General features: G+C 47.0%; 1 protein-coding gene across 1 annotated transcript in view; it reads right to left on the minus strand.

Moving 5' to 3' along the window:
- Positions 1-13,101, minus strand: part of Slit1 (slit guidance ligand 1) — a 143,102-nt gene that overhangs the window by 109,636 nt on the left and 20,365 nt on the right. Inside the window, exon 4 of the mRNA XM_028772931.1 lies at positions 8,571-8,642. Coding sequence (XP_028628764.1) covers positions 8,571-8,642 — 72 coding nt within the window. The remainder of the gene's footprint in view (positions 1-8,570; positions 8,643-13,101) is intronic.

Here is a 13,101-nt window from a genome sequence, read left to right on the forward strand (position 1 = left end):
TCTCTCTCTCTCCCTTTCCCTCCCTCCCTCTCTCTCTCTGTCTGTCTCTGTTTCTCCCCCCACACCCCCGTGCTCAGCCCGCTGGGCCTCAGTTCCCCCCGCCGTAAGTCATGGGGTTGCATGGAACTGTAACAGCTGAAAGCAGAAACGGAGTTGGAAGTGTCTGGCATGGAAGACTGAACAGATGGTTATATAACAACTCCGTGTTGCAATGAGATTAAACTTAATTTTTTGAAAGCATTTCTATGTGTGTATTGGAGAGATGACTCAGTCAATAAAGCACCTGCCACATGAGTTTGAGGACCTGAACTCAGATCCCCAGTACTCTCTTAAAAAGCCAGAAACAGGCACATCTGTAGCCGCAGCCCTTGGGGAAGGGTTGAGAAGAAGCACAGAGACAGGACAATGCCTAGAGCTCATTGGCCAGCTGGTCTAGATGATGAGTAAGCTCTAGATTCAACAAAAAACATTGCATCAAACACTGAAGGAGAGGAGGAACAGTGAGAAAGATGCTGTTCACCAGCTCTGGACTCCAGAAACACACACGTCTACAGGCACACACCCCTGCATGTACATATATATATATATGCAAGTGTGCATCTGCACACCCATCCCCGCACATGCTCACACATTCAAACACCCATAAGCAAATCTGAACACTAAGCCAGGCATACTATTACACATCTGCAGTCCCAGCACCCGTGAGACAGAAGCAGGAGATGCGTTCCTGAATTCAAGACCAGTATGGTCTATAGAGTCAGTTCCAAGCCAGCTATGGCTATACAGTGAGATTAGTGAGACCCTGTCTTTTCTTTTTTCTTTTTTTTCTTTTTTTCTTTTTTTTTTTTGCCATTAAGTTTGTGTTTATTTGCCTCAAGGCAATAGATAACCTAAGCATCTTAGGTTTTCATGTACCAACACGGATAACTGTTTTTCCAACTTACTCAATCGTGTTTTTTTCAGTGTTAAATCTCTGCAGAATATGCTTATTAATTAACGCATGCTCCTATTAACATCTTTTTTCTTTTATTTTTTCTTATATGTTACATTCTGACCACAGTTTCCCCTCCCTCCACTCTTCCCAGTTCCTGTCTCCCCCACCTCTCCTCTTCCACAGATCCACTCCTCTGTGTTCCTTCAGAAAAGAGCAGACCTCACGAGGGTATCTACTGAACATAGCATAACAAGTTACCATAAGAGTAAGCACAAACCCTCATATTAAGGCTGGACAAGGCAACACAGTGGGATGAAAAGGGTCCCTAGAGCAGGCAAAAGAGTCAGAGATGACCTGACTCCCACTGTTAGAAAATCCCACAAGAACACCCAGCAGCTACACAGCCATAATGCATATGCAGAGGACCTTGAGACCCTTTCTTAACAGCAATCCCCCACACACCAATTTCTTTTTAAATAAAAAATAAAAATATTTCCATGCTAGCTGAAACTTGGTTAAACACCTTGGTGGAAACAACTAAATTCCTTGTTCGTTAATTTTCCAAAGTACAATACTCTAGCAAAATCATTTGCATAGACTTAAAAATATAAGAAAAAAAAAAGAACCCTCACTCCCTACGTCTCCCCAAACAGCCCCCACCTGCATGTGCACCTCCCTACTTTGTCTTCTCTGGCTTAAGAATTCAGTCTGCCTTATCCTGTTCTGTCCAGTGCTATAGCTATGCCAGCACAGCGCCCTGGGACCACCATGGAGCCCTTTTGGGGGGCACCCTGGCTGTTCATAACTGTGAAGACCAGCATGGTTCTGAGTCAGTTTGGAGCTGGACTGGGTCCAAAAGCGTGGGGCAGATCTGTGTGGATGTCCACCCATGCTGAGCACAGCTGTCAATGCGAGGCCAGCCGCCCTGCCCTTTTCTCTGAGGCTCCTGAGCCAGCCCAGTGGGATGCTGGCCTTTTTCTCTCCTGTCTTGACAGCAGGCACAAATTTAATGATGGGAAGGCACTTTGCAAATCCAGAGCACTCAGTAATTGCTAACTCATTCTCCCAGACTGCTCTGAGGACTACAGAGGTGATCATCTGCTCTTAGTGTTGGAGCCCTGGGCGCCCACACTCCAGCCAGAGCAGGCAGAAGTAAATACCCAACAGGGGTCTCCACTTAAGCCCTCCCTCAGCACAGGGGGGAGCAAGACCTTCCTAAGCAGGAACCAAAGAAAAGGAATGTGATATGCTGCTAAGAGGGGCTCTTTCACCCCAACTAACTCAGGATCCAGGCCAACCTTGACCCTGAAAATCTTTATAACACACACGCACACGCACACGCACACATACACATCTCCCTAGTTTAGACACAGATTAGCCATAAGACCACGGCTTTGGGGTCAGAAGGGCCTGAGTTCTAACCTAGATTGTCATGATTCTTGTCTGAGACTAACTTAACTCTAAGCCCAGAAGATATTAAAACAGATTCCCTAAAAAAAATGATAATAATAATAACTTTGTAAAGAAGAAAACAAGTTTGGGAAATGGGACCACCTAGATCTCCCTGAAGTGAAATGGCATGTGGAAATTACATTTTCATAGACTTCTACAGGGCTCAGGGGCTAGAAAGACATGTTTGAATTCTGATAACTTCTCTAGAGTAGCCAATCCCAGACTTCACGGATAGGTGGGGCCAGGTGCTTGTCTGAGCTACAGCCTGTCTCCTCAGCTCTGACAGACTAGAAGTTTTTCTCTGGCTTGTTTGGTTTTTTTATTGGCAATAGATTTTGTTGGTAGTAGACAGGATTTAACTATGTAGCCCTGGCTGTCCTGAAACTCTCTGTGTAGACCAAGCGGGCCTTGAAATCACAGAGATCCATCTGCCTCTGCCTAGGAAGTGTTAAGATTAAAGGCATGCAGCACTATTCCTGGCTTGGAGTATTTTGGGGCTTTTTGTTTTCTTAATTCTGTTTTGGTTTTTACTGTGTCTGCGTGTGGTATGCATGAGTACAGGCTCATGTCATGACATCCATGTGGAGATCAGAGGACCACTGTCGGGAGTCAGTTCTCTCCAATATCGTGGTCCAGGTCAGATTGGTTATCCAGCACCTTTACCTGCTGAGCCACCTTTCAGCCACTCTCCAGAGTTTATGACATACGAGAATGTGCTAGAGAAACAGAGAAGTCCCCTAGAGATAATCCTGCTTGGGCCAGCTTGTCCTGTGACCATTTAAGCAAAGGCACTTCTATTGCTAACACCTTGAGCCTCTCACAGGCTTCCTGTCTCTGGACAAAGCTCAAGAACTTTCTGGAAAGTGGGATCTTAAGAAATGATGGGCGCCTAGCAAGACTCCTGAGGGACAGCACAGACGGGAAGGAGGCTGCATCAAAGCTGGGGGCCACCTGGGATCCCCACTTCCCACACAGCCATCTGCATCTTCTCAGAAGCTGGACAGACTCAGCAGCTCTGCCTCCTAGCCTGGACGTGTGGCAATAGCGAGGTCACCTTCTGCTTCGGGTAATTTCCCTCGGAGGCGAGACAGATCCATTCTGTACAGCTATTTGTTTCAGTGGAGATGCCTCCTGCCTTTGATGGGGGCTGGGCCCTGGCGGGAAGGGACGCTTTGTTCTTCTGACCAGTGCTGACAGTTTAATTAAACCCAGCTTGAGACAGGGTCGTGGGGGTCAGTCATTCTTCCACAGAGCTGCACAGGCTCCACAGCCTGGCTCCCACCACCAGGGCCTTGTTAATGAGTTATCGTAGTCCTTATGACAGGGATATATACACACATGGGAAGTAGATGGGCTGCTTCAATCACTACCTACCCCTCCCAAACCTGCAGAAATCTGCAGAGACCAAGAAGTCAATCTGGGCCGGATGCAGAAGGGCTTCAAGGCTAAGCAGAAGCCCAGAGAACCTGAGTGTCCAAAGCAATCTGAAGATGAGTAAAGGATGTAGCCAGCCCAGAGAGCTTCTTGTCTGTCAGAGCTGGGGAGACAAGCTAAGGCACAGACAAGCACCTGGCCCCACCTAGCCAAGGGAAGTCTGGGATTGGCTACTATAGAGAAGTTATCAGAATTCAAACATGTCTGTCTACCCCAAACCTGAGCCCTGTGGAAGGACATGAAAATGACATTTGTATGCCCTCTGAGAATTGAGTGACAAGTGAAAAGTTGGTCCAAACCAAGGTAACCTGCTGCCAGGTGCAGCCTTCCCAACAGGAAACTCAGGTGTGGCACATCCCTCAGACAGCAACTATGGTGAACTGTCACCCCCTGGACAGATGGACATGTTGAACCCATAAGGCTATCCAAGTTCGATCAGCCCTGCTGGTCACAGCCACAGACAGAGCAGGTTCAAATCTGGCTGAACCCTCGAACATGTCTCAAAGTCTCTGGCCTTGCATACTTTCATCTATAAAAAGGGGACGTGCAGTCTGGCTAGCTGGACTAACCAAAGCCAACTGATGAGCTCCGGGTTCAGCAAGAGAGCCTGGCTCGACACAAAAGATGAAAAGTAATTGAGGAAAATGCTCAGCATCGACTTCCAGTATCCACAGTCACGTGCATGTGTGCACCCCAACACATGAGCATGCAGAAGCGTGCACACAAGCCACACATACATTCACAAATTTAAAACATAATGATAGTAAAATAAAGAGGAGAGGCACAGGCCCCCTCAATCAGAGAATAAAGACTTTACCTACAGCTTGAGGACGATAGGGACCGTGACCTGTGCAGTACCACCCAGGTGGTCTCTACTGGCTTCCCATCCACTGCTCAAGAATGTGACCAAAAAGACAGTCACAAGCCACACTTCAGTCTTTCTGCTGGCCAGCCCAGCCTCCCTCCATGGCCTTTCTGGGTATTTCTGCAGGGGTATCTAAATCCTTCTTTTAAAAAGTAAAATTAACTTGAGTGAAGCAAAAGCTGAGGACGGGTCCCTGGGCAGAGAAGACATGATGCTAAGATTCTAAGGTAAGGTGAACACTAGACCAGGCTGAGTCTGTGGAGACAAGGGAAGCCAATGCTGATGCTAAGCTACATCAAGGGTGGGGTCACCCTGAGGCATAGGAGTTAGGTTTGTTCCCCCCCAGAGCAATCCTGGCACGGATGTCCCTGATACCTGCCACCTGCCACAGTGCTGATGAGGCTGAGACACAAAAGTGTTCATCTTTCGTCAGCCTCGAAACAGCCCTGGGACATAGATGTTATTTTAGTTCCATAAAAGAGCAGCTGGATCCACAGGGCTAAAGGAAGCCATACCACGCCTCTGGGACTCATTGTTTTGGGGGGTTTTATGGCACTGAGCTTTCTCCTGTGCCAGGCGAGCACTGTACCACTGCACTGCCTCCCTGCCCACCAGCATTAGTTTTAACTCAGACACAGGGGCTTTCCATTAGTGTTCAAAGCTGGCAGGTTTCCTACCATAAATACAATACGTGCTTCTTAAAGAACACCTGGGAAACACAAAAGAGAAAAATCCCCTGCAGTCAATCCCCTGCTAGAATTCTGCAGTCATTTTCCATGTATTATTTAGAGTAATTCAGGGATCAATACAACTCTGACTTTTGATATCACAAACATCTGCATGATTTGACATCTCCCACAAAGGCCATTTCTGATGACTGCTTAAGTACTCCATCAAGCAGATATGCTGGAATTTGTCTAACCACTCCCCTGATGTGGGACATTAAGGTTATTTCCACATTCTCTTCAGTATTCTAAATATGGCTGTGGCGTGTGTACTTATGCTGGGGCTTTATCTCCCTGGGGTGGATACTCAGTGGTGAAATTTCCAGGTCCTGGCTTAAGCCCATTTTCAGGTTCATTATGTACCCTCAGCATCCCAGTAATTCCAGTCCTTACATCCCACTGCTCTGTGGTCCGAGGCACAGCACCTCCTTGGGACATCCATTGTGCACTTGGAAGGAATCGACAAGCTATCCCAACACCAGGGGGGACTGCTAGTATAAAACACACAGTAGATGCACTTAACTTCCGGGAGCTGCACAGACAAGATCAAATGGACCGTCCCACCTGAACACCCTGGCCACACCCTCTCCAGCACCCTCGGTTCCTCTCAAGTCCACTGCCACACTGATCAGTGAAGCATCTGCGTGAAAGTCTTTAATTTTCTCCAGATGTAAAGGTTTAGTAACAGATCCCTCCAAAGCAAAGGGGAAATCACCAGAGGGACCAGAAACACGGCACTGGTGCTGGTCTTAGCATGCCTTCTTAAGGGATGTCATGGACCTGAAGCTGAGGAGCCAGCTCCAGAGAGGTCGCTACATCAGCTGACCCCACAAACCCCCACCACCATTGGGCCTAAGATGGACTAATACCATCTCTATCTCCAAATCTCCAGAGATAGGACCCAAGACCCTACAGAGATCTGATCTCTGTGGTTACAAGTAGGGAGAGGGTTAACACTGTGGCTAACGCAAACGGTTGGGGCACTAAAGTCACTGTTGACGAGGAGTATCCTGGGCTCCTTGGTGGTACAGAAAGGAGCAAGACAGCAAGGTGAACTGCAAGAACTAGAAACATCTAGTTTACACACCCCCACCATCACCCTTACCAGTCCTCAGGGTAGCATGCCCAAGAACTTTGTGACTGGGGGCTTGGAATCAGACGTTTATGTCACCAGAACACGATGGGGATGAAGCAAAGAGTAGCAGCAGGTAAACCTTTAAATACTCCCTTATCTGTCCCCATACCGTCACCGCCATGGTGCCTGGGTGAGCCCGGGCAGAGGAGCAAGGACTCTACCAATAAAATTTTGGTCAGCCGCCTCCCAAGAAGGTGCCCTATGCAAGATGGCTCACGCTGGAGGCACACAGGATGCACGGGTGCCAGCATGATTTCAAGTCTTTGGTGGATGTTGATAGAACACAGTATCCAGCATTCTCTGCTGAGTCCTGCTGGCTCCTGTGCCTTGCTTACAGAGGAGATTCAGAGATATGGAGAGCTGGGGCACAGCTTCATAGTAGAATGTGTACTCAGCACCCAGGAGGCCCAGGGTTCCATCTCCAGCACCAAAGCAAAGAGTGGGGAAGAGCGCGAGACAGACCTGAAGAAAACAATCTCTGAAAACAATCTCTCTTCACCCAGAGCCAGCTACGGGCTGTAGCCCTACACAAAAATGTCCTCCTGCCAAATACATGGTAGTAGATGCGGCAGAGCACGTCAGGAAGCATTCATATGTACAGGCTTTATGAGAGCATGGAAATACCATCCCACACCCGCTAGAGCTTGAGGCCACTGCCTCCCTTGGCTCCCGGCCCAGGGGACTGCCAAGAGCAGGTGTCCTCTTCTCCAGGCTCCTCCCTCCTTGAGCAGATTCCCATATGCCGGTTTGGTTACAAAGTCTGGCTACGTAATATGTGTTAAAGTGTGGAAGACCTTTGCTCCAAAAATTCCTGTTGAAATATGAAACATGAAGAGCGTGGGGCTAGGAGTCAGGGTCGCTCACGTGACTCCAAGGATATTATTTTGCCTCTCCAACCTTGTCTCCAACATGGGAAAGCAGTGAGACACTCTTTGTCACAGTCACATGTACCAGGTGCAGGAGTCCCTTGCAGGGGAACCTGCATTATCAGGGCCATGATAGACATTCATGGCCGGCCACCCAGCAAGCATGGCTGCCTACCCCAGCTCAGCTGATAGCGTACAAAGTTCAAGAAGAAGTGCTGGCTTCCAAAAGAGTTACACTGAGAAAATCCAGGGCCATCTGATCTTTGATGTACTGTTTCCCGGACTGTCTCTCTCCCATTCTCTGCAGAGGTCCCCACCACAGGCTATCAAGATTGTTGATAACCACCATTAAGAGGACTCAAAAATCTCCCAACTCAAAACTTAAAAGTTCTCTAAAAAACTAACAGTAGGGAACGGTTTGCTAAGTAGTTATAAAGCAAAAAATTAAGAAAAACATGGTATTATAGAGCAAATGGGAGGTCCAAAGTTAAGAATGTCCTGATATGCAAGATAGTAATCCGATAATGAGCTCCCCACCACAAAGGCAGCCAAACAAAGACTCAGTGTAGGCTGAGGAGCTCACCAGAGCTTCCTTAGCAAGTCTCAAAGGCCCCCATCCAACCCCAGATCCCACAAAACAGAATAGACAATAGAACAACTCAAAACTATGGAGAACCATGGTGCAACAATTAGCAAGTATCCTTTATACTTGGAAGAAGTACATTGGCAGCCAATAAAACAACGGCTCTGCAGCCAATAAAACGACAGCTTGACACCATTGATACTGAATCCAGTCCCAGAGCACATGATTCTAAAGGTAGACAGAGCTGAAAATAGAAATAGCTTCATGAGGTTTTAGTGGAATGAATAAAGGTTCAACCCGAGACAGGCATGCAAAGGCAGCGACAAACGTGTCAGAGTGTCCACAGCAGACTGTGAGCACAGTTGCAGACACGCCCTCCTCTTTGACCCTGCCACTCGCAGCAGCCACACAGACTCCTGTAGAAAGGTCTGGCCTGTGATACCCAGATCATTTCCTGCCGGTAGGGAGCATGAGGCCACAGTCAGAGTGAGAGCCACTGACTCCATCCCACACACACGCACACACAGGGTCCTGTATCCCCCACAGGGTGGGTAGCAACCCACATGTGTCACTCACAGTCTGGATAGAGCCTGGTTGTTCTGGAACAGTAGTTCAGGCAACACTTGCAGCTGGTTGCGGTTCAGTCGTCTGGAAAAGGTAAGAGGAAAGAGTCACCTAAGTGTCAGGTAGTGGCAGAGGACACTCAGGAAGTACTGCATTCCAACTCATTAGGACCTGGATGGAGTCCCAGGAGGACCTGAGTGGAGCCCACACCCCCTGCCACCAGGGGAAGCATCTTTTCTAAGGCATGGTTTCACTTATGAGTGGCCACTCGGCCACACAGCACTGAGGAGGATAAGACCTCCTAATCGGCTACAGAATCCCTTCTCCTTTGTTCCCCATCATCCCCTTCATGACCCACCAAGATCTGATCCCAAGACAATCCCAGCTGTGAGTTGGATCCTTGACCTTATGAAATGTGAGCTAGGTCTCAATGAGGTAGGACGGCTAAACATCCCGGTACCTAACTGCTTCATCCATGCTTGGTGTTTGATTGATTGGCTGGTTGGGGTTTTCTTTTGGTTTTGTTGTTGTTTTTATTTTTTATTTTGTTTGTTCTGGTTCTTTTTTTTTTTTTTTTTTTTTTTTTTTTTGGTTTTTCGAGACAGGGTTTCTCTGTGTAGCCTGGCTGTCCTGGAACTCACTCTGTAGACCAGGCTAGCCTCGAACCCTCGAACTCAGAAATCTGCCTGCCTCTGCCTCCCAAGTGCTGGGATTAAAGGCGTGCGCCACCACTGCCCGCCTGTTCTGGTTCTTTTTTAATGAAAATAACATCTATTAAAAATGAATGCTTTCAGATGAGCATGGAGATACATGCCTTTAACCCCAGCATGTGGGATGCTGAAGCAGGAGGATTGTTCTAAGCCTTAAGATGGGCAAGCCTACATAACGAGTCCCAGGACAACCTGAGACAGGCTAAGACCATATATCAAAAGTAGGGGGAATTTAGATAGATGAATAGATATGTAGATAGGCAGATGATAGATGGATAGATAGATGGATAGATGGATGGATGGATGGATAGATAGATGGATGGATAGATAGATGGATAGATGGATAGATGGATAGATGGATAGATGGATAGATACATAGATACATAAATAGACTAGATAGATAGACGGATGGATGGATGGATGGATGGATGGATGGATGGATGGACGATAGATGTATAGATAGATGATAGATTATAAGTAGATAGACATAGATAGATGATAGATGGACAGATACATTGATAGATACATAGATAGATAGATAGATAGATAGATAGATAGATAGATAGATAATGGATGTTTAAAAAATAAAACTCAGGTGCTGGTAGTGGTAGCACAGACATATTTAATCCCAGCACTCTGGAGATAGAACCAGACAAATCTCTGTGAGTTCGAGCTCAGCCTGGTCTATCTACATAGTGAGTTCCTGGACAGCCAAGGCTACACAGAAAGACCCTGTCTCAACAGCAAATAAATATATAGATAAATCAAAATAGGGGGAAAAACTTAAATTGAAAAAGAAAAAGACACTCAAACACCAGCATGTTCCTTTCCAGGAAGCTTTTTTTTCCTGACCAAACAATAGAGATTTTATTTCAGGGCTGAGAAGTAAACCCAGACTTTATGCACTTGGAGAAAGTGCTAGAAAACTGAGCTGTACCCCAGCCATGCCTTTATTTCTAATGCCTAAGGTGGTGCTCTGAAAGTTTTTATTCTTCTAGGGCAGTGGTTCTCAACCTCCTAATGCTGTGACCCTTTAATGCAGCTCCTCATGCCTTGGTGCCACCCAACCGCACAATTACTTTGTTAGTACTTCACAACTGTAATTTTGCTACTGCTATGAATCACAATGTAAATATCTGACATCTGTAGGATAGCTGATATACAAGAGTTGGTCATCCCCAAAGAGGTCACGGCCCACAGACTGAGAACCGCTGTTCTCGGGGTACATGAGAGCACCGCCCAGCACTCAGGCAGGAGCCAGAAGTCTGGGTCTGGAATCTGCCTGACAGAAGACAGAGCACAAAAAGAATCCACACCTGCTGTGGGAAGATTGCTTGTTACTTTTGAGAAACTATAGCAAATATTAGCAAATAAATATTTAGAGAAAGAGAGAGACTTTTGCAAAAGTCTCCCGCAAGTCATCAGCACTGTGTGCTACACACAGGCCACCCAGGTTTTCTTTCACTGACTGAGAACCAGCTCAGAAAACAAAACAACAACAACAACAACAACAAACTTCTTCTGGTGGGAGAGAAGAGACTGAACTCCACACAGCATGCAGGAGCTCATCTCTGGTTAGCTTCTCTGAGGTCATCTTGCATCTGATATGTGAGAATGGTCTTGTCACTGCATTGGGGACCATCATGTTCCAGCACAGGACAGAACCAGATTTACAGCTTTAGGAGACCAACTGGAAGAAATTGACTTTGAAGGGCAGGTTCCTAGGGAACCACAGCATTGCCTTGGAAGAAATGGGACTACGGATGTATGCCTTAAAGCAACAAGAACAGACATCGGGTCTCTCCCAGTCCCTTATCCCCAGGCCAATAAATTAATCCGGTATTTACACTGCCTGGTAATTGCTAGGTTTAGTTTTGTTTTGTTTTCCCCCAAGACTTTCTCATTTTTCTGCCTTCAATTTTTGAAAACATTCAGAATGGAGAAGGGAAGGAAATCCAATGACTGAAGTGGAAAATCAAAAAACACTGAAGGAGTAAGCCTCGTCACAAGAGACACAAGGATATCTCAGAACAGCCAAGGGCCCCTGCCGTTCTTTGCCTTTCTCAACTTCGGATACCAAGACTGATGTTGCTAGACATCACCTCATAGGATGGAAGCAGAGTAAAAGGTGGGCTTCCTCCTCTCAAATGTGATAACAATGCTCTCATCTGAGCACACACCTCCCTCCCTGCAGCAACCACATTAGTAAATGTTTCATGCCGTCATCTTTCCATTTAGCTTGACTCTTACCAGGTGCCCGAGACTGGCTTGAAGTGAAGTTGTCCTCTTGAGAGTTGAGGCAGACTGTGATGCCAAGAGGGAAAGTGGCTAACCTGAACTAAGCCGTGTAGGCTTCTGAAGTTTGCCCTTTTGCCACTCCCACCCCAGCTCATGTCCCCCATAACTGACTGCCCAGGCAACTGAGCATGCTCCATGATCTCTATGCAGCAGGCTAGCCCTGGCTACGGTTTAGACCTCATGACCAGCAGGGCTTCACACTCCTGCTTCTATATCTGCTTTTCCTAACTGCTTGTGAGAACCAGCTATGTCTGCTCTCAACCTTGTTTACATCACAGGTACTTAGAAATAGGGTTACACAATTCAATCAATTTCATTCACAAATAAATGAAATGCCGCTGAGAAGAGAGTCATCTATATGAAAATTATGTTGGCTGCTTTGGAGAGATCTTAGAGAGAGAAAAAAAGGAAAGCTGCCAATTGAAGAGCTGTTGAATTCAGTAAAAAGATTTAATTCTCCACCCAAATTGCTTCCAAGGTGCTGAAAGAAATCTCATTCTACCTTCGAGAAACCAAAACAACAACAACAAAAAAAAAATCACACGAGGTTTATGTGTGTGGTTTGGATGAATACAGAACCCCAGTCACTGTCTCATACCAAAAGGAATAGAGGAATTCTTGGGGGTGAGGCTGGGAAAGAGGCCAATAAATGTACATTTCCATTTTAATTGAAAACGTTATATCCACAGACTGAGTGTTTCTATTCTGATTCCACACTCCCACCGGCTTTCACAAACCGATCCCCCTGGTCTCCCACAAACCAGAGCAGATGGCCCCTGCACTGGCTGCTCACTGAAGGGGTTCACGGTGCATACCTGACACCCCCAGGTGACCCAGCCCAGGGAAAGGAGCTGAAAAGGGCAGAAGGTCTGCAGAGACCAGTCTAACTGAGAAAGGAAGCCCCTGCCAGGCCTCAGGTAGCCCCAGCAGGAACAACAGGCCACACCTCCTCAAGCCTAGACCCCTCCCCACCTCCTCTTCTCCAAGGCCTGGCAAACCAAAGAGGAGGTGGGATGGAGCGGATCCAAGCCAGCCCCGCAGAGCCAGGTATCTTATTGTAAGAGTTTTAAAGAAAGCAAACACAGAAATGAACATCTGGCCTAGTGCTAGATGGCTGACTGCTCAGTTTAAGGCCCGGAGGGAGGGGGAGGCTTCTGAGCTGCCAGAAGACAATAAGACAAACACACCTCTGTCCATTGAGACAAAGAGCCCCTGTCCGTTGGGTTAACGCTTTGTTTTCTTTAACATAAAAATGAAAGGAGAGAGATTAATTAGGTCTGACTTGCTAGTAGTCTGAGCCTTGAAGACAAAACAATCTAATCTCCTCTTCTGCACTTGTGGCTTAGCCTCTAGACACTTAGGTGTCTCATCAGTGGAATGCCACTTGCAGCAGAGTTATCTCAGGATCAGGTGACAAACTACAGGGCCAAGGGCTCCACGTGACACCTGGCAGTGGAAGATCTCAGTATTAGCTGCAGTTGTTATAGAAATTCATTGTGAGAACATCAGAAGGGGGGAGGGGAGGGGAGAGAGGG

This window comes from Grammomys surdaster, unplaced genomic scaffold, assembly GCF_004785775.1.
Source record: "Grammomys surdaster isolate TR1022 unplaced genomic scaffold, NIH_TR_1.0 66, whole genome shotgun sequence".
Taxonomy (NCBI): Eukaryota; Metazoa; Chordata; class Mammalia; order Rodentia; family Muridae; genus Grammomys; species Grammomys surdaster.